We start from the raw sequence: 25,954 nt of genomic DNA on the forward strand, positions 1-25,954 counted from the left end.
AAATGGTCACCGCAATGCACTCAAACATACCAAAGGACGTGAAGACGGCATGTGACCGGGCAACGTTTCTGGGGTGCAATGGATCCTTTATGTGGCCTTTCTGACCCTGGATTTGCAGGATGCCTATGAGGACTGATCAAGGTTCGAACCTGGTAGGAAAGCCCTTACCCTGAAATTGACAAGGAATTTTCCTATATAAATGGCCAATACCACAGCGGTTTTAGGGACCTCCTCATGAAAAGAGCCTGGAAGGGACTGCGCCCTTTGGACATGAGCTCCCTGAGCTGAGAATCTCCTAAACCCAGATCAAAGAGCTGTATATACGTAAAGGAACACTGAGCCAGTAACACCAATGCCCAAGAGAGGCCGAGAGGGGCCCAGTGGCAGAGCAGAGCGGCTGCGTGAGGCCAGCAGAGGCCTGGGAGACCTGGTGCAGCGGTCGCCCACAAAACACTTTTGCTCTGAGAACTGGGGCTGGCCCAGGGCTGGCCCAGAGCTGCTGGTTGAGAGCTGGACCAGTCAGTGAAGAGGGCAGAGCCAGGCGAAAGGGGCCACCGAGAGACAGAGAGAATGACTGCAGCCATGCCACATCTGAGCTGATGAGGTGAACCTAGCACCTACACCACACACAGCACACCTTCTGACACTTCAGCCACAGCGTGCCTGACCAACAATCTAAGAACAGACATCGGTTTTTTGGGAAGAGTAAGCAGGTCCCCTCTGAGACGTAAGCGGGCCCCTCTCCTATAGCACAAAGTGGACCACACGTTGGGGGTGGCTGGCTTACCATCAATCTGTTCCTGTTATCGTTTGCTTTCTATGAGTAATAATGCCTTTCATTTGCCAACACTGTGTAAGTGTCTCGTATGTACGGCTCGACCATACTGGATGGACATAGCACCCATAGAGTACTTGGTGCCACTGAGTGGAATTCTCATGCCAGTAGTCTGGTAGATACTTGGGATCCAGTGACAGCTTTTAAGGCAACCAAAAAAAAAATTTTTTTAAGGGTGCAGTGCAGTTTTGTTCTGTTATACATAAAGTCACCGTGAGTCCGGAGCTGACTCAACGGCAAGTAACGATAATTCAGCAAGAAAAAGACCACTATTATAGAAAACTGGACAAAGAAAACACAAATGGATCGTAAACTACGTCCAATCTTAGATTCAAAAGGGAAATGGAAATGAAAATTACAATGCGGTATCATCTTTCACATATCAGATTGGTAAAGATCAAAGGTTTGGTAAATCACACTCTTGGCATGATCGTGCAGAAAAATACTCGTATTACTGGTACCAGTATAGCCTGGCACAATTTCAGTGACAGACAATTTGATAATATCTATCAAAATTACATTTGTACATACTTCTTAGCCAAATTCTAAGAATCCACCTACAGATTTACTCCTGCCTGGAAGAAATGATTATTCACTATGCAGTGTTGGCAAAAGTAAAATACACCAACCAATCTTAATATCCCTTATTGGAGATGGATTATTTTATTTAATAGGATGAATTATGATACATATTTAATGATAAAACGATACTTGCCAACAATGAAATATTGTAGAGTAGTAAAAAAAGAGAATGAAGAAGTCATCTACTAACACGGAACGGTTTCATAAAAAATTGCTAAGTGAAGAAACAAGATGTGGAAATATAATATCCTACAATTTTTCAAAGAAAAATTTTTTCAAAAGTATATATGGTTTTGCTTACATATATATATATATATATATATAAAACACCTACTCCTCACATACTATCTCACCTGACATTCTGCATCTACAACAAAGGTGAAAAATCTACTATCCAACTATTTTGTACATTAACTATGCACATCTGTCAGTAATGAACACCAAGACGTAAGGCTGGAATAACACTGGCTATGATGGCAGTTATGTAATGATGTAGTCATCCTCCATTTTGTGATCTGATATGGTCATCCTCCATTTTCGCATAATGACATGGTCTCTGGCACCTAACTATGTCGATAAGTGAGGAGTACGTGTGTGTATGAGTATATACATATGTGTGCGTGCGTATATGTATATATGTACAAACATATAAATACAAGCAAATATTTATAATCTCTGAAGTATACATAAGAACCGGAAACTTGCTGGAAGAGAGAGAAATCAAGAGGTTGGGAGACTGGAATGAAAAAGAGACTTTCCATTATATACTATTTTCTGCCTTTTCCATTTTAAAGCATATATGTCATTATCTATATGCACATACACAGGTGGTGTACACAAAATACACAAAGATATGTACTATTATATGTATATGTTAAATATATAAGAGGGCAAGAAAAACTCCAGAAGTAATTATCTGACATAGAAATGTTTCATAAATAACTATCTACTGGAATTAAAAACACAAGTAAAAGACAGAAAATGAAAAAGAAAACTATAGAATCCATGTAGAAAATAGAAGATTCAACTAGTAGCAATTCCAGAAAAAAACAGAAGAGAAAATCACCAAAAAATTGTCTTAACTTCTTAGTGCTGGCAGATGGTGGAGATCTGACTCTTTAAAATTTGTTATTGTTAGTTGTCATTGAGTCTCAGGAGGTGGTTTTACCTTTTTAAAGGAAAGTAATGGTTCCAACCTTTGAAATGGAGGCAGCCCTGACCAGCACAGTCCCTTCAACAGTTCTGATGTCAGAACAGATATTTGCAACCATGTTGCCCCACTGGCCCATTTCCTGCCTGTAGAATTCCAGGAAGCAGGCAACATTTCAGAAACCCTGGTGGGGTAGTGGTTAAGTGCTACGGCTGCTAACCAAGAGGTTGGCAGTTCAAATCTGCCAGGCGCTCCTCGGAAACTCTATGGGGTAGTTCTACTCTGTCCTATAGGGTCGCTATGAGTCAGAAACAACTCGACCGCAGTGGGTCTGGTTTGGCTTAGGCATCATTTCTTCATTTTGTATCATCTCTGTCCCTTTCAGTCTAAGCTGACAGAATCTCTGTTGTGGTGATTAATTAGATCCATCAGTCACAGGCTTCATCTCTTGGACAAAAGACTGAGTATGAGTAGCCAAGGCCTTGGTGAGTTATTCCAGGGCACAGTTCTTTATTTTGTACAAGAGAATTTTCCAAATCTTTATGTTCTGGTTTCCTTTTGCACAGTTCATTTTTAAGTCTCTTTCCTCTCGCATTTTATTGTTAAGTGGCAAGGAGAAACCACACTGCCTGTTTTAAAATATTGCTTAGAAATCTCATCAGCCAAACAGCCAAATTCATCACTTACAAGTTCTACCTTCCACCAAACATCTGAATGTAATTCACACAAGTTCTTTGCCACTGCCTAAAAAGCATCGTCTTCCCTCCAGTGTCCAATCACATGCTCACCATTTCCTTTTAAAGCCTCACCAGAAGCACACTTAACGTCCACATTTCTAGCCACATTCTCTTCACAGCAACAGCCACTTTACCCATAGCTCTCAATTGTTTCTCATTAGAATTGCCCTTAATGCCCACCATTCTACCAACAGTCTCTTCAAGACAAAACCAAGGCCTTACTATCAAGCACATCAAAATTCCTCCATATGCTACTCATTATTCAATTCCAAAACCCCTTCTACATTTACCCAACTTCTCAGTACTAAACTCTGTCTTAGTTTCTTAGTGCTGCTATCAAAGAAATACCACAAGTAGGTGGCTTTAACAAATCGAAATTTGTTTTCTCACAGTTTAAGAAGCTAGAAGTCCAAATTCAGGGTACCAGTTCCAGGGCAAGGCTTTATCTCTTTTGCCCATGCACTCTTCTCATTGCCTGACCTACATATCTTGGGACATAAGCTTGCAGAAGTGTCCAGCCTGCTGCTGATCTATGGATCCTGGGACCTAAGCCTGCCGAAGTCTCTGACCTGCTACCCGACCTACGGATCTTGGACCTGCCAGCCCCACAATTGTGTGAGCAAATCCCTTGAAGTAAATCTCGATCTCTTTCTCTCCATACGTCTCACTGGTTTTCTCCTCTACAGAACCCAAACTAAAACAAAAATAATTCAAGAAATTTCCAGAAAGTCATGAATTTCAGGAACTATAAAATATAATGAATTAAAAAAAAGAGCCAGATGTAAGCATTTCATCGTGAAATTTCAACATCCTGGGAATAAAAAAATCCTAATAACTTTCAGAGAAAAAACAGATCACATACAAAGGATATGAATAAAAATGCCACCAGATTTCTCAACAATATGGGAAATCAGAAAACAACAGAATAATATCTTCAGGATTGAGGGAAATTTATTTCTATTCTAGAATTCTGTATTCAAACTACCAATCAAATGAATAGAAGGATAAATAGTTTTTAGGTGTGCAAGGCTTCAAAAAGCACTCTTTCTTAAGCAGTTACAGGAGAACGCCGCATCCAAACTGGCGTGTAAGAAAGAGGAAGACAAGGGACTTATAACAGGAGCAAATGGGATTCTGAGGTTGGTGGTGAATGGATGACACCTGTGCAGCAGACCTACTTAGTGACCAGTCCCACATAAAGTAGGTAGAGGCTGCCCTCCAGAACGGACGATTCAGGAAAAGGAAGAACAAACAAGAGTTAAAAAAAAAAAAAAAAAGGCAATTTTTAACTAGGGAGAAAGGAAAAAGGGTCTTAGCACTCTATATGACTCATACATAAACCATATTTACATAATTTTAATTAATGTTTGATATAAATAGATTGGGAGGATGGAGAGAAGGAAGATAGATACAGACAGGAGAGTTAAATACCTGAAAAATAAAATGTAAAAAGCTGTATAAACATTGTCCCTTATGATTTTTAAAAAGATATGCAGAGGCAAATAGCAGAACATAATACCAACAAAAACAAAAATATCAGTACTCTTATTTAAAATGTAAAATTTACACATATAAAAGAAAACATACAAAAATAAAAATGGTTGCTGTTAAGCCTAATAATGTTATGGCCGTTTACCCAGACTTAAAAATACTATCTTTAATTGGGTCTATGTTAATAATTGTTGAAATTGAGTAATGGGTGCATGGCAGTTCAATATTCTATTCTCTCTCCCTTTGTGTACATTTGAAATTTTCCATAACAAGAAGTTTAAAAAAAAAATTACTGCTGTCTCTCTTGGTTCTACCAAAATTATGACCACCTCTCCCTGAACAACCATACTTGGATACATTCAATTGCAACGAAATTTAAATTGCAGTACATGTAGAGAAAGAAAATGCTTAAACAATTTTATTCTCCCTTTATTTCCTAATAATTACAAATGCCAGGTACGACTCGAACTTTCACTAGCGCTTTGCTCAAAGGCAGGAATCTTCAGCTGTCTCAACAACATGATGGGGCAGACTGCAGAGACACTTGGTGTGAAAGCAAGGTGCTGCAGAGACAACCAGGGGACTAATCTGATAGAGTGAATGGCCCTCCTACCGCCTATCATTTCATTTAGTTCTGCACTATTATAACACCTGATCAGGATATTCTTTGATCTTATTTGGAACACAGAGGGCTAAGCAAATATTCCTATAGTGCTTATGTGCCAGGTACTATTTTAAGTGCTATTACAAACATTAACTCATTTAAATACTACCTTTTAGAAAAACAAGTTTCAAAAAAGGAAACAATTCCCAAAGAGAGCTTTGACCAAAAATCTTTAGAGAAAGTCATAAAATTTCAACAAAGGATATCCAGACACAGCAAAATTCTCTCACTACAGTTGGCACGCCATTTCTCAGAAGTGGCACACAGACCTTGGCAAGCCTTGCTTAAGAATAGCACAATCTGTCAAACCCATCTGCTTCCTATCAAAAGGAGGAGGTGGTGTCAAGGGTGTCTTAGGCCCATGGAGAAGATTTCTTCCCAAGGGTTTCTGAAAACTAGTATGCTGTTCTTTTGACTAAAAAAGTAAAATAATAATGCCTAGGGTTTGCACGCACACACACATATGTATGAGTTCTAGATGCCAGACACTATGGCTAACAGATTAATATGCACTATATTATTTAACTCTAATAACTTAGTAAGGTTAACGACACAATAGTCTCATTTTACAGCTGAGAAAACTGAGACACCTAGTGTATCCGGATTATACAACTTACGTGGCAAGTCAGGTTCAAGTAAAAGCAAACCAGCCTACAGCTCGCATCCTTAAACGCTAGGTTTTAGTGTCTAATGCATTTTTTTTTGTTTGTTTTTTTAAAGTCAAAAATAGTTATATAAGTGTTTGGGTGCTCCAAAGGCAAGGAGAATACTAAATGCAGTGTGGTGTCCTGGTTTGAATCCTGGGACTGGAAAAGGACATGACTGGAAAAACTGGTGAGACCTGAAAAAGTCTCAAGTTCAGTTAATAAGATAGTGCCAGGGTTGGTTTCTTAGTTTTGACAAATAGATAACATTAGAGGAAACTGGTTAAGGAGAATGTGGGAACTCGCCGTACTATCTTTGTAACTTTAACTCTAAAATTATTCTAAAATTACAGGTTTATTTAAAAAATTAAAAGTCAGAGGTAAGCCTCAGTTAAGTAGATATCTCATTCCAAACACAAGTGTCGGCTAAAGCAAGGATTAGGCTGGCTACGGAAAAATCTCTGCATCTGTGATTCTGGCAATCAGGCTACAGTGACTTAGAAATACATCCTAAAATTACCAAGATGATATAATAATTAAGAGTTCAGGCTGCTAACCAAAAGGTCAGCAGTTTGAATCCACCAGCCACTCCTTGGAAACCCTATGGCGCAGTTCTGTGCTGTCCTGTAAGGTCACTATGAATCGGAATCGACTCGATGGCCATGGGTTTGGTTTGGATTGTTGGCCTAGTGATTCTATTACTGAGACGTTATCTTAAAGAAATGACCCAAATTGCATGCAAAATTGGTTATTTTAAAATATTAAAAATACCAACAAATAGACTCTATCAGCATATTAAAAAATAACCCTCTGTAACAAAACAGGAATAGAGAAATGGGTCTATATTTGGAAATCAGTAATTTGCCATAATAGCAAATCAAAAAAGAAAAACCTTTGAGTACAATAACGTTCACTACAGTGTTACGTAAACTGAAAAATAACTTGCATTCCCGTCAATAGAAGAATGGAGCAAATCTACAGCAGTGGTTCTCCACTGGGGATTATGCTGACCCTCAGGGGACATTTCACGATGTCTGGAGACATTCTGACTGTCACAACGGAGGGCAGGGGGTTGTTACTGGAATCTAGTCAGTAGAGGCCAGGGATGCTGCCAAACATCCTACAAGGCACTGGACAGTCTCCATAACAAATAAGTAATGGTTCAAAATGTCAATACTGCCAAGGTTGGTAACCCAACCTACAGGATGAAATATTATACAGCCACTTAAAAAGGCTTCAGGAAAAGCATATTTACAGTATTGGTTAAGGAAAAGCATTCAAGTTATTGGACTTTAAAGGCAAATAAAGAACCCCATGGGAATACGATCCCTCCAGTCCTTCCACTCCACCTAAATAAGGTCACTTAAAGGAGGAAAAGAGGAGTAGATCCGTCAGGCTAATCTCAGTCTTCCTAAACTGCGATGCAGAAGGAAGTGGAGCAGTGCCAAAGACTTCAAGGAAGCAAAATGTGACAAGTATTTTCTCTCTTAACTAAACTTTTATTCTTTCAAACATACAAAAATGCAATTTTATTCTCCTAGGCCCTTTTGGAAAAATATAATAGGAAAATTTCAGCTAAACAAGAAATGAATAGCAAATAACTGCCAGTAAACACAAATCACCATTAAGTAAAATAACTAACAAGTAAAATAACAACACTGGAAGGTACAGCAAAGAAGTGCAATTGAGAGGTAGCATTAGCATGTGAATTTCTTTCATAGAGGAAGAGGGTCAGATTTGTTTAAAGCTATTAGAGAAACAAAGAATAAAAACCAGCTGGTAGTAGATAAAGTAGGGAAATATTAGAAGTAACTAATCTCATCTCTCAGGTATCATTATGATATAGAAATTCAGTTTATTATAGTGATAAAGGTAATCACTAAATCACTAGAGAAATAAAATGACTATAAAAAGTCTAAATTATAGAAAAAAATACACATGCTAACAACAAAGGAAAGATAAAAAAGTCAAATAACCAAAACCAATCCAGAAATGATACACATGTTAGAATAAGCAGGCAAGGACATTAAAAAGTTATTACGATTGTATTCTAGGGGTCAGCAAACTATAGTTTATTTGTCAAATTTAGCCCACTGCCTATTTTTATAAATTAAGTTTTCTTACAGCATAGCCATGCAAGTTCACTTACGTATTGTCCGTGGCTGCATTGGCACTGCCACAGCAGAACTGAGCATTCCCTACAGAGGCAATATGGCCCATAAAGCCAAAAATATTTAGTATCTGACCCTTTACAGAAGAAATTTCCCAACTCCTGCTGTATTCCAAATGACCAAAAAATTAAGCAGATACATAGCCCACCAAAAAGAAAACCAAACCCAATGCCGTCCAGTCTGTTCTGACTCAAAGCAGCCCTACAGGTCAGAGTAGGACTGCCTCATAGGTTTTCCAAAGAGCAGCTGGTGGATGTGAACTGCCCACTTCCTGGTTAGCAGCCAAGCTCTTAACCACTGCACCACCAGGGCTCCATGTAAGATACACAGAAGATATAAAAGAACTCATAGCAAACTTCAAGATATAAAAACTACATTGTACAAAATGAAAAATGCACTGGATGCAAGACATACCTCTGAGGAAAAGGCCTCATGATCTCTTTCCGTTAAGATTACAGCCAAGAAAACCTTATGGAGGAGTTCTACTCTGGAACACATGGGGTCACCATGAGTCAGAATCAACTCAATGGCAACTACCAAACAGCAACAACATACATGTATAGATCCAAGAAAACTACTCAGACCCCAATCACAAGAAACATGGAGAAAACTACACCAAGGCACATCATAATCAAATTGTTAGAATCCAGTGATAAATAGAAAAATCATAAAAGCAGGCAGAGAAGGGAAAAAAGACTTTTAAAATATCTGTAAGTAAAATACATGACAGCAATATCACAAAGGTCAGGAGAGGAAAAAGGAAGAGTATTCTTCTAAAATTCTTATGCGTTGTGTGAAGGGGGAAAATATCACATGACGGTAAACTGGAGAACTTAAAGATGTGTACTTTAAACCCTTAAGCAAGCACTAAAAGAAAGAATTGTAGCTAATAAGTCAACAAAGGAGATAAAACAAAAACATAAAAAAATTACATTAATCCAAAAGAAGGTAGAAAAAGAGAAAAACAGGAACCAAGCACAGATGAGAGGAGGAAAAAAAAGGCAAGAGGATTTAAACCTAACCATATCAACAATCATGTTAAATATAAGTAGACTAAACAACTGAATGAAATGGAAGAGACTGTCAGTCTGGATAAAAAAGCAAGATCCAACTATATGCTGCATACAAGAAAGACATTTTTAAATGTAAAGACACATATAGGTTAAAAGTAATAAAACGGAAAAAGATATAGATAGATGTAGATAATACCTACAGATATAAAAACACTAATGAAAAGAAAGCTGTTAGCACCACGATAGGCTCTGGAATGGTGAGCAAGGCAAGTATAAGATAGAAGATGGAAATTATACCCAACCATAAAACTTAACTAAAGTGTATCCTATTGGTTTATTTACCTTTGCCAATAAATTGCTAAACTCATCTTTTAGAAAAAGAACCATATATTTTATATACCTCTCTGTAACTGGAACATTAATAGGCAAACTGGCAAAATGTTTATCACAGAATAGGTATTTGCTTATTTAGAACCCTAGTTTAAACGAAAACCAAACCTGTTGCTGTCAAGCCCATTCCGACTCATATCAACCCTACAGGACAGAACAGAGCTGCCCCATAGGGTTTTCTAGGGCTGTAATCTTTATGGAAGAGACCTCCACATATTTCTCCCACGGTGCAGCTGGTGGATTCAAACCACCAACCTTTTGGTTAGCAGCCAAATGCTTAACCACTGCATTACCAGAGCTCCTAGTTAGTTATCTTTGATTGGCAAGGTTGTGGGTTTTCATTTTCTTTTTGATGCTGTCCTATACCTTCCAAATTTTCTACATGATTCCATATTAACTTCAATAACCAGAATATAATTTTTAAATAATGAATTTTGAAATAAAGATGTCTAAGAAACTATTTTTACAGCATCGTATTTTTTAATTAAACTCTTAATTTTGAGATAATTACAGATTTGCGTACATTTTTAAGAGATAACACTGTGTTTCCTCTAACCAGCTGCCCCAAATAGGGAAGCTATATAGTTGCAAAACTACAGCACAACATCACAACCAGGATATCGATATTGACAGTCAAGACAGAACATTCCCGTCACGACAAGGATCACTTCTGTTGTTTTTTTATAGCCATGCACCATACATACTTCCTTCCTATCCTCACCTTCTCCCTAACCCCAGATAACCACTAATCTATCATTTCTTATTTTAAAATGTTATATAAATGGAATCATGCAATATGCAATCTTTTGGGACTGTTTTTTTTCATTTAGCGTAATTCCCTGGAGATTCATCCAAGTTGTGTGTATCAACAGTTCATTCCTTTGGATACACTACAGTTTGTTTAATGACCCTAAGAAACTTTTAAAAAACTATCAAATACTGACAAAAAAATATTCAAAGTCACTGGTAAATTTACTGAGTAAACCCACATTGCTAAATAATCAGAAAAAAGTACACTTTCAACATGAAAAACAATTTCAAAATGTCCTTTTCTCAAAATAAACATGCGTTGTAGATAATATATCTCAAAATATCATAAACAGAAAACATTTGGCAAATCTTTACTCCAAAGGATATTTAATTTGGAGGAGAAAAACCAAGTATAAAGCAGTGCCCATGTGCTTCAACACATGAATTCCTCTCTGCTCCCTTACAAAACCACACTAAAAGTATTAAAAAAAATTAAAATTATAAACAACAAAGACTAAGAGAAAAGGACAGCAGATGAGACGTCAAAACAATTTTCAGAATTGGAAAACATATACCCAAATGGTAACTGGCAATTTGTGACACAGTACCTTGGAAAGTCCCAGGAATTAGAAGCATCAAACACCTGTGAAGTTGTGGGTGCAGGCTAGGGCTGAAAACAGTAGAAGTGAGTGAAAGTATGTTTACAGATCTCATCACCTCACCTTCTTAAGACAGCTTGGCAACTGCTTTTCCCCTACCCTGCCCCGGTATTCCGGTTACTACATTATTGCTACATAATAAATTATCCCAAAATTTAGTGGCTTGAAACAATCATATTTTGCTCATGATTTTGTGATTCTGCAATACAGGAAGGGCTCAACTCAGCAGCTCTCACTTGCGGTTTCTCTTATTGCACACAGTATTGCCTTGGGCAGTAAGTCATGCAAAAGCTCAATCGCAGTAGTAGGCGATGCTGGTAGCTGGCTGGGAATCCAGCTGAGAACACCTACGACAATATGACCACCTCAGGATAGTCAGACTTCTTACATGGCAGCTCATTTCCCTTAATGAGAATGTCCCAAGGGAAGCTGGCAGATGCTACATGGCCTCTTCTGACCTGGCCTCAGGAGTCACTAAGTGTTACTTCTGCTGCATATTGGTTACAAGCTAGCTATTAAAGTTAGTTAAGATACAAGGGAAGTGGACATATAGCACACCTCTCAAAGAGAAAATTAAAAAAAAAAATTTGCTATACGTATTAAAACCACCACATACGTTAAAAAGACTGGAGGTTGACTCTGAAAAAGTTGAACTATACCTCTATAGTTCTGGATTTAGAGACATCAGATTTAGCTGAGAGCAAGGGCAAAGAGCCTTACTGAAAACAGGGCATTAAGCTGTAAATCTGCATAATAGATACTGAAATCTTCAGCCTTCTTTCCCAACTTAACTCCCTGAAATCTTAACAACCCTCAGGCAAGCAACAGTTAGATTTCAATCTGGGCAAATTCAACAGTCCCAGAGAAAATACCTACAGAGTACTAACACACAGGAACACTCCACAAAATGGTCAGGCCTCCACAATCATCCTACTTAATGACAGTTCCTGTCCATTCACATAGGCCTCCAAACTTAAGTATGAATAGGCATCCCAGGATCACCAGAGGTTGAAAGAAAATGTCTAACATGAAAAAGAGAATAAATCAAAGAGACAAACGAAAAGGTGTCAGAAAAAAAAAAAAAAACAGTGCAGAAAGTGAAAAAAAAAAAACTGTTACTAAGAGAAATAAGAGTATTTGTATTCATGAAATAAGAATAAACCAAACCAAAAAACCGAACTCGTTGCCATGGAGTCGAGTCCATAGGATAGACTAGAACAGCCCCATAGGGTTTCCAAGGAAGGGGTGTGGATTCCAACAGCCAACCTTTTGGTTAGCAGCCAAGCCCTTAATCACTGCGTCACCAGAGCCTGAAAATAAGAATAAGATGCTATAAAAAAGAACATTCAGAGAAACAAAGAAAGCACTTAGAAATTAAAAATGATGACAGCAATTTTTAAAATTCAAAAAAAGTTTAGAAAATCAGGTTGGAAAACTACCCAAAATTAGAATTTCCCACCCTTCCTCCTCCAAAAAATAAAGAGACTCAATAAGAGAATAAAAATAAGAAAATTTCAGAATCATTCCAGTGCCCAATATCCAACTAACAGATATCCCAGAGAGAAGAGGAAAACGAAAGAAGAAATTTATCAAAGTAATGATTCAGGAAAGTTTCCCAGAACTAAAAAAAACATGAGTTTCAACATTCAAAGTGCTGAGCAAAATTGATCAAAGTAGACCCACAACAAAATCCATAACTGAAATTTCAAAGCAGTGGTGACATAACGGCACCCTGGTGATGTAGTGGTTGAAGCTGTCAGCTGCTAACCGAAAGGCTGGTGGTTAGAACCCACCAGCAGCCCCGTGGGAAAAAGATGTGGCAGTCGGCTTCCCTAAAGATTTCAGCCTTGGAAACCCAACGGAGCAGTTCTACTCTGTCCTACCGGTCATTATGAGTTAGAAGTGACTCGATGACAGCGGGTTTTATGGGGAGATGATATAAGATAAAGCCCTGAAATTTCCAGAGGAGAAAAACAGGTCATAGGAGATCATCGGAAACCAGAACAGCCTCAGAAACCTCAAGGGTAATACCTGATAAAGTGGAGATGCACAAAACTTTCAGCAGAATTGTTGTCAGAGAATATTTACCCTAGAGAAAGCCTCATACATACAAAAACAGAGGTATACAGTGATGCTAATTCAATGTAATACTCTAAGGAAGTCAAAACATATCAGTTACCACGAATAAATCCCAAAAACAATGGTGAAGAACAAAGCTAGTTAGAAAATATATACATAGTGTTGCCATTTAAATAAAATTTGCAAAACAAAGATTTCAGGAAACATTGGTAATATTCTCTGTCTTTTTGAGAGCAGTTTGAAGCAAACGTGGCAAAATGTTAATGTCTGTTAAACACTGGTGACAGGTACATGGATTCTTACGTCAAGACTCAACTTAAATTTTCATGCTGCAAGACTATTCAAATAAGCTGCATGCACTGGTACAAAAATTCATGTCACAACAGAATTTCAATTCAACACAGTAATTCTGCACAAACTTCCGTTATTATTAATGGTCATTAATACCCATTTCCTTGACAAATATTACAGTAAAAACTTTGTGAACCCAAAAATATGGGCACTTGCTCTGTTCAATTTATGGAGTGTGAAAATGCTATGTAAATACATATGTAGAGCAGAAACTGTTTAGCCAAAATAAATGTCACTTCTGTTTTAACAGACGCCTGGTCTAACACTTACAAATAAAAGATCAACTCATTTAAATTTATCTGCCTACTAAATTTTCTGAGAGCTCTTTAAGATTACTAAAAAATGAAAAAAACACAACAAAATAAAAAGACAAGAACACGAAAATATAGAAACCAAAGTTCATTAATGGTTACCAGGGGCAGGAAGAAAGGGGTAAAGGAGGGTTATTGCTCACAGAGTACTGAGTTTTGGTGTACAGTGATGGAAAAATCACATTAAGGGTAGGGTTGTACGGCTGATTAAAGTAATTGCTGTCAGCAAGTTGTACAACAATCTGTAAAAAGCTGAACTGGCAAAAGTTGTGTGGTAGATACACTTACAAAAATAACCAAAAAAAAAAAAGCTGCTTAGTTTGCTTAGGTACAACCAAATACCTCATAGGATATGGTTCCTTGGTTTGGAGGTTTAGGGTCATGGTTTCATTGGACATCTCAGTGAACTGGCCTAATACTGTGTTTAGTGCTTCTGTTCTACCTCTGAGTTTGTTGTGTAGTGCCTGGGGTCTTAAAAGATTGGCAAGAGGCCATCCAAGGTACAATAATTGGTCTTTATTCACCTGGAGCAAAAAGGGAAGAGGGAGAGCGAGAAATAGGTGGAGGATATGGAATATGTGGCTAATTGCCTCCAAGAACAACTGCCTCCTTGGCCATAAGACTAGAAGAACTAGATGGTACCTGGCTATCATTACTAAGCATTTTGATCAAAGATTCTACAGAAGAATCCTCATCAAAAGGGGGAAAAGGCAGAAGAGAGTTTCAAGTTTTCACAGAATCCAGACTTTTGGAGTCAAAGCAGCTGGATAAACCCCTAAAACTATTGTCCTGAGATAATCTTTAAACCTTAAACCAAAAATATCCTCTGAAGTCTTCTTAAAACCAAACAATAATTTAGCTCAACTAACAAAGAATGTCTGCCTTGAGCACTGTGCTCTTTTAAAATCTATTCATATGCGATCAAATTGAAAATAGCAACTCAAAAGATTAGATAGGTAACTTAGGGGGCAGAGAGTTTACGTTAATGGAGGGGGAACAATTTGGAGAAGGACGGCGAGAATGGCTGCACATCTCAAAAAAGCAAACAATGTCACTGAATTGTACATGTAGAAATTGTTGAAATAGTATATGTTCTGCTGTGCATATTCTCAACAACAAAAATAAAGTAATAAAAAAATAGGAACAAAGGGAAGAAAAGCTTCAAAAGTGCTACAGAAAATAAGACATGAGACTTTTACATTTCAACATTTTTCTCAAAATCCAAAGAGTTCGTTGAAGATAATCACATTTACACTCGTCAAATAACAATCTATACAAGTAAATGTGCTTAGGGTAGCTTAATCTTTTATGAAGTATTTAAAATGAAAATCATCCACACTGATATAACATAACCCACGTAATAAAAGGGTTTCCAATTTAAGAAAGATGGAACACAGTCATTTACCTCTAATCTCTCCCCCCCCAAAAAAAAAAAAATCTCGCCCAAGACTCCATTAAAATGTAAGTAAAGGAATCTTTAGAAAGGTATAAAATACACAACAATGAAAAGTTAGAAGCAAAAAGAGGGAGATGAGAGGTACACCATCAACGGGCTATAGCTACCAAAAACCTCTGGAAGAGGTAAAGCAGATGGAGCTACGCTAATTAATGAAACAGAATGGAAGGATCAGCAGTTTAGCACAGACAAGTAGCAAATTAGAACCGAGGAGGGCATCCTAGACCAGTTTCAGAACTCAGACACAGCAAGTACACTGGCAGGAGTAAAAAGTTGGAATGAAACAGAGGCAGCTACCGAAAGTTACGCAGAACCGTCAACCTACCCCTTCCCTCATACCTATCCCATATACAGAAAGCCAAATGCAGATTCTTGCCCCCAAACCTCTTCCCACCCCCCCCCCCAAAGAACCAAAAGTTCTTTTCTCAAAAAATTTAAAAAATTCTCTGGGCAGAACTAAGGAAGCTAATGTGGGTGTTGGCAGACCAAAGCCCTCCCCAGTCTAGCATTTAAAAATTCTACTTCTCTGATCACTCACCCTAAAGCAAAATTTAACCCTCCCAGAATGCAGAGCTGCCAAATTTTCTATTCATAATTAAGTATGGACAGAGGGCCAAGAATAGCCAGACATATGAGGAGGAAACCCAGCAGCCTGAAGGCAAAAGGCAAAGACCATGTTACACAGGAGGAAAGGTGGGCGGAGCCTATCATAAGGGGAATTTCAACAAAAGACAACATTTAAAAAATCAGTAATCAGAATCCTCAGAGATTAAAAAAGATTTCATTTTCCTCCCATAAAACAAGAGCAGGAAACTATGAAAACAGAACACACATTAAATATCTCTTCCAATTTAAACATATGAATGCCCTTTCATACCTGCAAAAAAACTTTGCTGGATACTTTTTTGAAGTTTTAGTCAAATCAATCTCCCGGACTGTGCAAGAAATACAAAGAAAGGGTGAACATCATCAAGGTTCAACTTAGGAAATGCAACATTCAACCAGAAAGTATTCCAGAAACAGAGAACAACAACAAAAACAAAAGAAATTAGCAGACATTTCAAATTCTCATGGAATCCAGACTTTGGAGCCAGGGAGGCTGGATGAACCCCTAGAACTATTGCCCTGAGATAATCTTTAAACCATAAACAAAAAATATGCCCTGAAATCTCCTTAAAACCAAACACTAGCCTAACTGGAAATTAATGTGTGCCTTGAGCACTGTGCTCTTTTTAAGATCCATCTATACGGGATCAAACTGACAACAGAGTAAACACTAGTTTTAAATGAACATGCTCCCCCCTCATTAAATTCACAGAAACAGAACATTTGACTCTCCTCCTTAACTCTCAAACTCCTAATGCTTTCAGAACTAAATCCAGTCTTCTCTTCTTCCAAATTCTGGTAATGGTAATATCAGTAGCATTTACTTGAATATGGATTTGAAATAGTAACTGATATGGAAGGTTCAAAAGGGTTTGTATAATTACTAAATTGATACTTAACAGTTTTTATCATAATAGTTGGAAATCTATGCATTGATCACACCCAACTCCATTAATAAAGAAATGTTACTGATATGCTGGGAAACTCAAAGAAGCCCCAAAAGGCTACACACTATAGCTCAATGTGAGCTATGGAACCACTTTGCAGTGGACAATTTGGCTGTTGGTCCTGGTTCTCAAAGTAGGACCACACCTGAGGCCAGTGAGTTGAGAGGGATCACCTGGGGGCCTGATGCTGACTAAGCCTCATGAGGCCCGTGATGAGGCCCATAAAAGCCTGGGAAGACAGAGGCTCACTGAGTCTAGATTAGCAGGTTCAAACATTCCGCTCTCAGAGGAGGGGGTGAGTACGTCCCCTGGGGACATGGAAGCTCTGTGCTGAAGAACTCCCTTCCCAATCCTTGTCACAGGGTAGAGACATCAGCCCAGGCCATAAAAGACTGGAAACTTCAGCAGAGACCAGCACCATTAACAGCAGAAACCCTATACCCAGTAAGAGTGCAGAACTGGGAGAACAGCAGCAAAGGCCAGAAGAAAGCAGAAGCTGGAGTCCATTGACCAGAGAAGTGGCAGCAGAGCTGTCTGAGAGCAGTGGGCTGAGAGCTATAATGCGCTTAGGGCTACCACAGCACCAGAAGCAGAAGCGACCAGGAGTGGGCCCTGCAGCGGCAGAAACCCCTCCCGGAGCACAGGGGCCCAAGCAGGGGTTGCCCTCAGAGCAGGTCTGCTTGGAGAGCTGTCATGACACCAGCTCGGGGCTGTCCCATGCTGCTGTTTGAGAGCTGGACCAGCAGCGACAGGTGGCAGAGCCAGCCAAGAGGAGGCACAGAGTGAGAAAAAGAAAACCCGGCACCTAGACATGCCCTCCCAGTGATGAGAGAGTGAACATCGATTTCTCACCATGAAACTGTTATTTAAGAGTGAACACTGATTGCTAGTTGTTTGCTAGCTACTTTCCATTGTAAAGCTGTTATTTACTGTTTACTATCTACTTTAATAATTAAAACAGCTTCAAATAATTAAAATGGCTTTCACTATTGCCACCGTGTCTCGACTCAACTGGATGAGGCAGACATAGCATCCGTGGGGTCCTGCGCAGGAGCAGCGTACTGGAGATTAACTAGGAATTTCAAGTTCAGAGCAATAGTTCCACTTTTTAATTCCTTCCCAAACCCTTCAACAAGGAAAAGGTAGGTCATAAAATGGAAATAGCTTGTTCTGGGTTTGTTTTGTAGTGAGATTTTGCTTTAGCTGTATGTTTATTCTGAGAAAATTAATAAACTAACAGTGATAGTTTTTTTTTTTTTCTCTCAGAATAAACATACAGTTAAAGCAAAATCTCACTACAAACAAACCCAGAACAAGCTATTTCCATTTTATGACCTACCTTTTCCTTATTGAAGGGTTTGGGAAGGAATTAAAAAACTACCACTGTTTGGGAAACCCTGGTGGCGTAGTGGTTAAGTGCTACGACTGCTCATCAAAAGGTCAGGAGTTCGAATCCACCCGGCGCTCCTTGGAAACTCTGTGGGGCAGTTCTACTTTGTCCTACAGGCTAGCTATGAGTTGGCATCAACTCGACAGCAGTGGGTTTGGGTTTTTTTTTTTTTGGTTCATCACTGTTTGGATGTGTACACTGTGTTCTAAATTTTGGACTATATGCATATCTAAGCTGTGAAGAATATCGCCTTAGTCACCTAGGGCTGCTTTAACAGAAATACCACAAGTGGATGGCTTTAACAAAGAGAAGTTTATTTTCTCACAGTAAAGTAGACTAAAAGTCCAAATTCAGGGTGTCAGCTCCAGGGGAAGGCTTTCTCTCTCTGTCGACCTTCCCATCAATGTTCCCCCAGACTAGCGGCTTTGTCGCATAGGGACCCTTGGTCCAAAGGACATGCTCTGCTCTCAGCACTGCCTTCTTGGTGGTATGAGGTCCCCCTGTCTCTCTGCTCGCTTCTTTCTTTTATGTCTCAAGAGATTGCCTCAAGACACAATCCAATCTTATAGATTCAGTCCTGCCTCACTAACACATCTGCTCCCCATCCTCCCTTATTAACATCATAGAGGCAGGGTTTACAACATATAGGAAGATCACACAATACCGGGAATCATGGCCCAGCCAAATTGATACACACATTTTTGGGGGGACATAATTCAATCCATGACCAATATGTATTCAGACTATATCAGAAATGTAAAATTACCATTAATTAAATTTTAAATCAGTATTTCTTAACATGTGGCAAGGCATCATACGAAAGAATTAATTTAACATCACATATGGAGTTTTTTCAAATTCTACAAGATTATGATATGCCTCTACCCTTTTTACCATGTGCATATAATTTTAAACTACATGTATCATAGATTGAATTGTGTCCCTCCCAAAATATGTGTGGAATCCCCTTGCAGAAAGCCATCTGGCCTATGGTCTTGGTTCCTGAGAGTCGGACCAACACCTGAGGCCAATGGTGGGGGCTGACTAGCCCAAGAGGGATCACCTAGGGGCCTGATACTGACTAAACCTCAAGAGGCATGATGTAACCTATCACGTCCACATAAGGAGGCCAATAAAGGCTTTGGAAGACAAAGGCTCAGGGAGCTTCCTGTTTGGTGACCATGCACCGGAGAACGCACCACGTCCCTCTTTGGGACTTGGAAACTTGGCACTGTGACTCCCTCCCAGACCTCATCTTGCGTGTCTCCATTTGTATCCTTCTTGGTTATAATAAATCTGGAGTAAGTATGGTATGCTCTCTGTGAATTCTGTGAGTCGTTCCAACATCCCAAAGGAGTAGTGGCGGCTGGCTGATCTGAAGTGTAGGGAGTCACGTGGATACCCCAGCTTGTGGCTAGTGCCCGCTGACCCAGCCTCAGGTGGCTGGGGATGAGACAGAAAAGGGCTGGGTTGGCAGCTGGGGTCTGAACCGAACAGAGAAGGGAAGCTGTGATTTCCATAGGACGCAACTGGTATGTGGAGTGGTATCTACTATCCACTACATAATCTGGTGTTAGAAGTGGGTGGTCTTAGTCTCTCTGGACTGGTTCACACAAATAACGTATTAGACATCCAAGTGGAGATACTATAGGCAGTTGGATATAGGAGCCTGGAGTTCAGAAGAGAGATCAAAGCTGAAGACATAAATTTGGGAGCATTTAGTGGCAATTAAACCCTGAAGACAGGAGTACGTGTAATTAAAAAAGATGTTGAAGAAATAAGCTCTAGAGCACTCCAAAACTGAAAGGTCAGGAAATGATAAGAAAACAGTAATAAAGGAGATAAGAAACAGCAACCGAAGTTGTAAGAGGAAAACCTAAAGTGTGGTACCCTTAAAGACAAAAAAAAAAAGTTTTACAGAGCTGGAAGTAATTAACTGTGTCAAATGTTGGTAATAAGTCAATGTCCTATCACAGAAAATAACCACTAGATAATCATTAGAGCAGCAGACATCTACATGCATTAACTCATTTGATCCTCACAGTAATCCTATGAAGAAGGTAATGATAGAATCTCCATTTTACTGCTGACGAAACAGAGAGGTTAACAAACTTGTCAAGGACACAGCTATTAAGTAGTGAAACTAAGATACTAATACAGTCTCATTCCAAAGCCAGCTGGCTCAACCACCATCGCCTAGTGCCTGCCTCTCATAGCTGCTCAAAAAGCTCTCTGGCTACTTCTCCTTCTTCTGGGGCTGGCAGATATGGTCTTTGTTATACTTAAGTGGTAAAGAAACTAACTTTGGGTTTTTAGGGGGTGGTAGTGGAGAAAGCAGGCCCTTGGGTCTCCTTTGGTTCTAGGCCATTCATGCCCACCTAATTTGTGTAAAACTTATCTTCAATATCCAGCTGTACTTGATTCTGAAGGCCAAGTCTTCAACCAATAATTACATGTTATTTTATCTTACTTATCCTACTCTACACAGATATTTCCATGAGGCTTCCAGAACCTCATGGAAAGGATATTCTAAGATAGAATTTGGATATTCTTCACTGAAGATGGCCTGATTTCATCATATTACCTGGCAGGAAACACAGTGGTTAAGAACATGCAGACAGGGACAATTCTGAGACAATGGTGGTCATGGTAGTTAGCGTTTTTTAATATTCCCCCCAAAAAACAAAGACTGATGTACAATATTTACCACAACTAGGAGCCCTGGTGGTGCACTGGTTAAGAGTTTGGCTGCTAACTAAGAGGTCAGCAGTTTGAATCCACCAGCCATTCCTTGGAAGCCCTACGAGGCAGTTTTACTCTGTTCTGTAGGGTCGCTGTGAGTTGGAATCCACTTGACGGCAATGGGTTGGGTTTAGGTCAGGTGACAAGGTATTTCCCCCACATCACAAATAGTTACAAGACCCACGTGGTATCAGTATCTCTGCAAGAAGCAGCAGAAAGAAAGCAAACAAGCTTCTGCAGATCCTGAGATGACAGAAACCCAAACATCATCAACAGCTAAGCACCAGAAAGGGTAGCAGACCAATTTAATAACAGGGAGAGGATTTTGCAAGATCCAATTGGTGTGTTAGTGCAAGGGGACCACATAACAATAAGGTTTGATAGCACTGCAGCCATCAGGGTCCTATAAACTAAAAACTAACAAATAACAGCTCCCTTGCTAAACAAAGCCCTACTCTAAGGAGAAACTACTAGGAAGAGAATCCAAATTGCAAAAGATAGGGCTTCCTAAAAGTTCAAGAAAACTAATTTTCCATAAAAATGAGCAGCAGAAAATATTTTCTAATTCTATACAAAGTAGGAATCCTGGTGGCACAGTGGTTAAGAGCTATGGCTGCTAACCAAAAGGTATGCAGTTCAAACCCTTCAGCCACTCCCTGGAAACCCTATGGGGCAGTTCTACTCTGTCCTACGGGGTCACTATGAGTTGGAATTGACTCGATGGCAATCGGTTTTTTGTTATACAAAGTAATTATAAGAAAAAAAAAAAAGAGGGAGAAAATAAAGTCCCTACAAAGAAAGCAGGGGGAGTCTACTAAACAGATGAATCTGTAACTTAATATTTCAAAAGAAAGAAATGAAGAAAGCAATACCAAGTTCCGAAAGAAAAATCTGAACTAGAAACTTAGAAATTAGGTAAACAAGCAAAAACTGAAAAGAGTTACTCAAGAAAAAATTCAAACGATCATTTCACAAAAAAAAATAAAACTAGAAAAGAGCACAAGAACAAAAAACACAACCAATAACGCCTCATAAGATGGAAAGGAACAAAATATTAAAAATAAAAAATAAATAAAAATCTCTTCAACAAATGATGCTGGGACAACTGGACCTCCAGACGCAAAACAACGAAGTTGAATCCATTCCTCATACCTCATATAATGTACGAAAATTAACTCAAAAGGGATCAGTGACCTAAATGTTAAGAAGTAAAACCATAAAACTCCTAAAACAAAACACAAGGCTATTGCTTCAGGATCTAGTTTTGGACAACGGATTTTGAGATATGTCACCAAAAGCACGAGCAACAAAAGACAAAATGAATTTGACTTCATCAAAATTAAAAATTTTGGTACATCAAAGGACTTTATCAAGAAAATCAAGAGACAAGCTACAGAATGGGAGAAAATATTTGGGAGCCATATATCAGATAAGGGTTTAATAACCACCCAGAATACATAAAGAACTCCTACAACTCAACAACGAAAAGATGACCCAATGAAAAAAAAATGCACAAAGCACCTGAATAGACATTTCTCAAAAGAAGATATACAAATGGCCAATAAGCATGTGAAAAGATGTTCAATGTCATTAGTCATTAGGGAAATGCAAGCCAAAACCATAATGAGGTACCACTTCATCCCCACTAGGATGGCTACTATCAGAAAAATGGAAAATAGTTTAAGTATTGGCAAAAAGTGTGGAGAAATAAGAACCTCCACCTGTTGCTGGCAGGGCTGTAAAATGGTAATGCACTGTGAAAAAGTCTGGCAGTTCCTCAAAAAGTTAAACATAGAATTACTAAAAAAAAAAAAGACCCGTTATCATAGAATTGATTCCTACTCATGGCCACCCATGTATTGCAGAAAGAGCTGCACTCCATAGGGTTTTCAAGGCTGTAACCTTTTGGAAGTAGGTCATAAGGCCTTCCTAGGCCTTCTTTCTAGATGCCATTGGGTAGGTCTGAACCACCAACCTTTCAGTTAGTAGTCAAGTGCCTATATACACAAGTCTTGAAAGCAGGGTCTCAAAGAGACACTTGACGCCAATGTTCACTGCAGCATTACTCACAATAGCCAGAAGGTAGAAACAATCTAAGTGTCCATCAACAGATGAGAGGATTAATAAAATGTGATATATCCATTCAATATTATTCAGCCATGAAGAGAAATGACGTCGATACGTGCCATGACATGGAAGAATCTTGAAAACATTGACTAATTAAGTCAGACACAAAAGGACAAATACTGTATGATCCCGTTTATAACAAATATCTAGTATAGTCAAATGTATAAAGACCCAAGTTTATTAGCGGTTACCAGGAGTAGATGGGAGTGGGAAGTAAGTAGTTATTGCTAAAGGTGCACTGAGTTTGTTAAAGGTGAGGAAAAAATTTGGAAATGGAGAGTGGTGATGGTTGCATGACCTGATAAACTTTAATTAATGTCACTGAATTGTACATATAAAAATGGTCAAAATGACAAATGTTTTGTTATATGTATATATTCATATATATCTATATAAAAACCAAAACGAAACCCAGTGCTGTTAAGTCGATTCTGACTCACAGTGACCCTACAGGACAGAGTAGAACTGCCCCATAGGGTTTCCAAGGAGTGCCTGGCGGATTCGAACTGCCGACCCTTTGGTTAGCAGCCATAGCATTTAACTACTATGCCACCAGGGTATCCTATAAAACCACAATTTTAAAAAAGTAAAAGAAAAAGACTTGGATTCAAATGCCAGCTCTACCACTTACTGGATCACCCTGGCCTAATTTTTAATTTTTCAAAGCCTCAATGTATTCATTTTAAAGATGGGAATAATAAAAGCCCCTATATTGCAGTTTCTAGGAGTAACTGAATGAGACAGCACAGGTTAACTGCTTAGGTCAGCGACTGGTATAAAATAAGTGCTTTAAAAGTATTAGCTATCCCAAGAGACAGAAAGGACCACATGAACCAGAGACTACATCATCCTGAGACCAGAAGAACTAGATGGTGCCCAGCTACAACTGATGACTGCTCTGACAGGGAACACAACAGAGAACCCCTGAGGGAGCAGGAGAGCAATGGGATCCAGACCCCAAATTCTCATAGGATCAGACTTAATGGTCTGACTGAGACTAGAAGGACCCTGGTGGTCATGGCCCCTAGACCTTCTGTTGGCCCAGGACAGGAACCATTCCCGAAGCCAACTCTTCAGACATGGATTGTACTGGACAATGGGATGGAGAGGGATGCGGGTCAGGAGTGAGCTTCTTGGATCAGGTGGACACTTGAGTCTATGTTGGCAACTCCTGCCTGGAGGGGAGATGAGAGGATAGAGGGGGTTAGAAGCTGGCGAAATGGACACACAAAGAGAGAGTGGAGGGACAGAGTAATTGGGAGTGTGTAGCAAGGTATATACGGGTTTTTGTGTGAGAGACTGACTTGGTTTGTAAACTTTCACTTAAAGCACGATAAAAAGTATTAAAAAAAAAAAAGTATTAGCTATCATTACCATTATAATCCCTAGATCATACCTTAGTCTATAATAACAATCCAATATATTAATAAAATTACTTATCCAAACAGAAAAAAAGACAGTTTATGTCCCAAGATCAACTTCACATATATAAACTGACAGACAATAAAATATCTGATGTTTAGAATGGTTACCCAAAGGGATATAACATCATGTTGGACTTTCTCTGATTAGGCTCAACTACATTTAAATATTCTTTTAACAAAAAGTTCATTTCACAAGTCCTTTCAACAATTTCTGCAACCAGAAAAAGAAACTCAAAGCTTATTTAACTAGGTATTATCAGAACATTTTAGTTGATAATATATTTATACTTATATTTACATACATTCCAAGCCAGGGTATTTTCAATTGCCTCTTATGCATGCAAAAGCTGGACAATGAATAAGGAAGAATGAAGAACTGATGCACTTGAATTGTGGTGTTTGTGAAGAACACTGAACATACCATAGACTGCCAGAAGAACGAAGAAACCTGTCTTGTTAAGTACAGCCAGAATGCTCCTTGGAAGCAAAGATGGTGAGACTTTGTCTCGGTTACTTTGCGCATGTTATCAGGAGGGACCAGTCCCTGGAGAAGGACACCATGCTTGGTAAAGCAGAGGGTCAGCAAAAAAGAGGAAGACCCTCGAAGAGATGGATTGATACAGTAGCTGTAAGAGTGAGCTCAAAAACAGTGACAATTGTGAGGACGGCACAGGACAGGGCGGCATTTTGTTGTTGTATGTTAGGGTCACTATGGGCACCTAACAACAAAACATACATATACATATACACATACACATACATATACACACACGTGTGCTTAAATTTCAAATGCAGTAAAATCATTTCATTTGTCTGGATCACCCTCTTAGGTATAACTCCCTGGCAGAGACATTAAGGTGTTATCACCAGCGTGAGGCAGCTTTACTATCAAAAAAGAGAGCAATTCACTACGAAAACCTCAGATTATAAGATGTGAGCCCAATCTGCAGAGTTCCATCCTTGGTCCAATTTGTCCCTGTTGCTGAAACCCCCCCCCCAGCTTTTATCTTTTTACATACAATAAAATGCACCCTTTTATGTATATAGTTTGATGAGTTGTGACAATTGTATACACCTGTGTAACCACCAGCACAATCAAGATACAGACCATTTCCATCACTTCAGAAAGTTCCTTTGTGCCCCTCTGAAGTCATTCTCCCTCCAGCCCCCTCCAGACTTAGGCAACCACTGACCTGCTTTCTGCCAGCAGTTTTGCCTTTTCTAGAATTTCAAGTAAATGGAGTCATACCCTTCGTACCCCTTTGTGTCTGGCTTCTTTCACTTAGCATAATGCTTCTGAGATCCATCCATGTTGGCATTAGTTTGTTCCTTTTAATTGCTTCCATGGCTTTTCTAAACTTTGGATCTTAAAAGTAAATTTGGACCAAGACTGAGGTAAATGCCTAAAGAAACTGGTTTAGGCCTATGTAAAGAC

At 39.0% G+C, this 25,954-nt stretch overlaps 1 protein-coding gene across 5 annotated transcripts in view; it reads right to left on the bottom strand.

The window, feature by feature from the left end:
• Window positions 1-25,954, bottom strand: part of PPM1B (protein phosphatase, Mg2+/Mn2+ dependent 1B) — an 83,988-nt gene that overhangs the window by 40,510 nt on the left and 17,524 nt on the right. The window contains exon 1 of one of the 5 annotated variants that reach the window (XM_064277146.1): window positions 11,036-12,109. The exons of 1 other annotated variant lie outside the window; for it this stretch is intronic. In XM_064277146.1, coding sequence (XP_064133216.1) covers window positions 11,036-11,141 — 106 coding nt within the window. In that variant the 5' untranslated portion in view covers window positions 11,142-12,109. Of the gene's footprint in view, window positions 1-11,035; window positions 12,117-25,954 lie in introns of those variants that run through there. 3 more of the 5 variants (XM_023555328.2, XM_023555329.2, XM_023555331.2) reach the window with 3 other exon arrangements.

This window comes from Loxodonta africana, chromosome 26 (assembly GCF_030014295.1).
Source record: "Loxodonta africana isolate mLoxAfr1 chromosome 26, mLoxAfr1.hap2, whole genome shotgun sequence".
Taxonomy (NCBI): domain Eukaryota; kingdom Metazoa; phylum Chordata; class Mammalia; order Proboscidea; family Elephantidae; genus Loxodonta; species Loxodonta africana.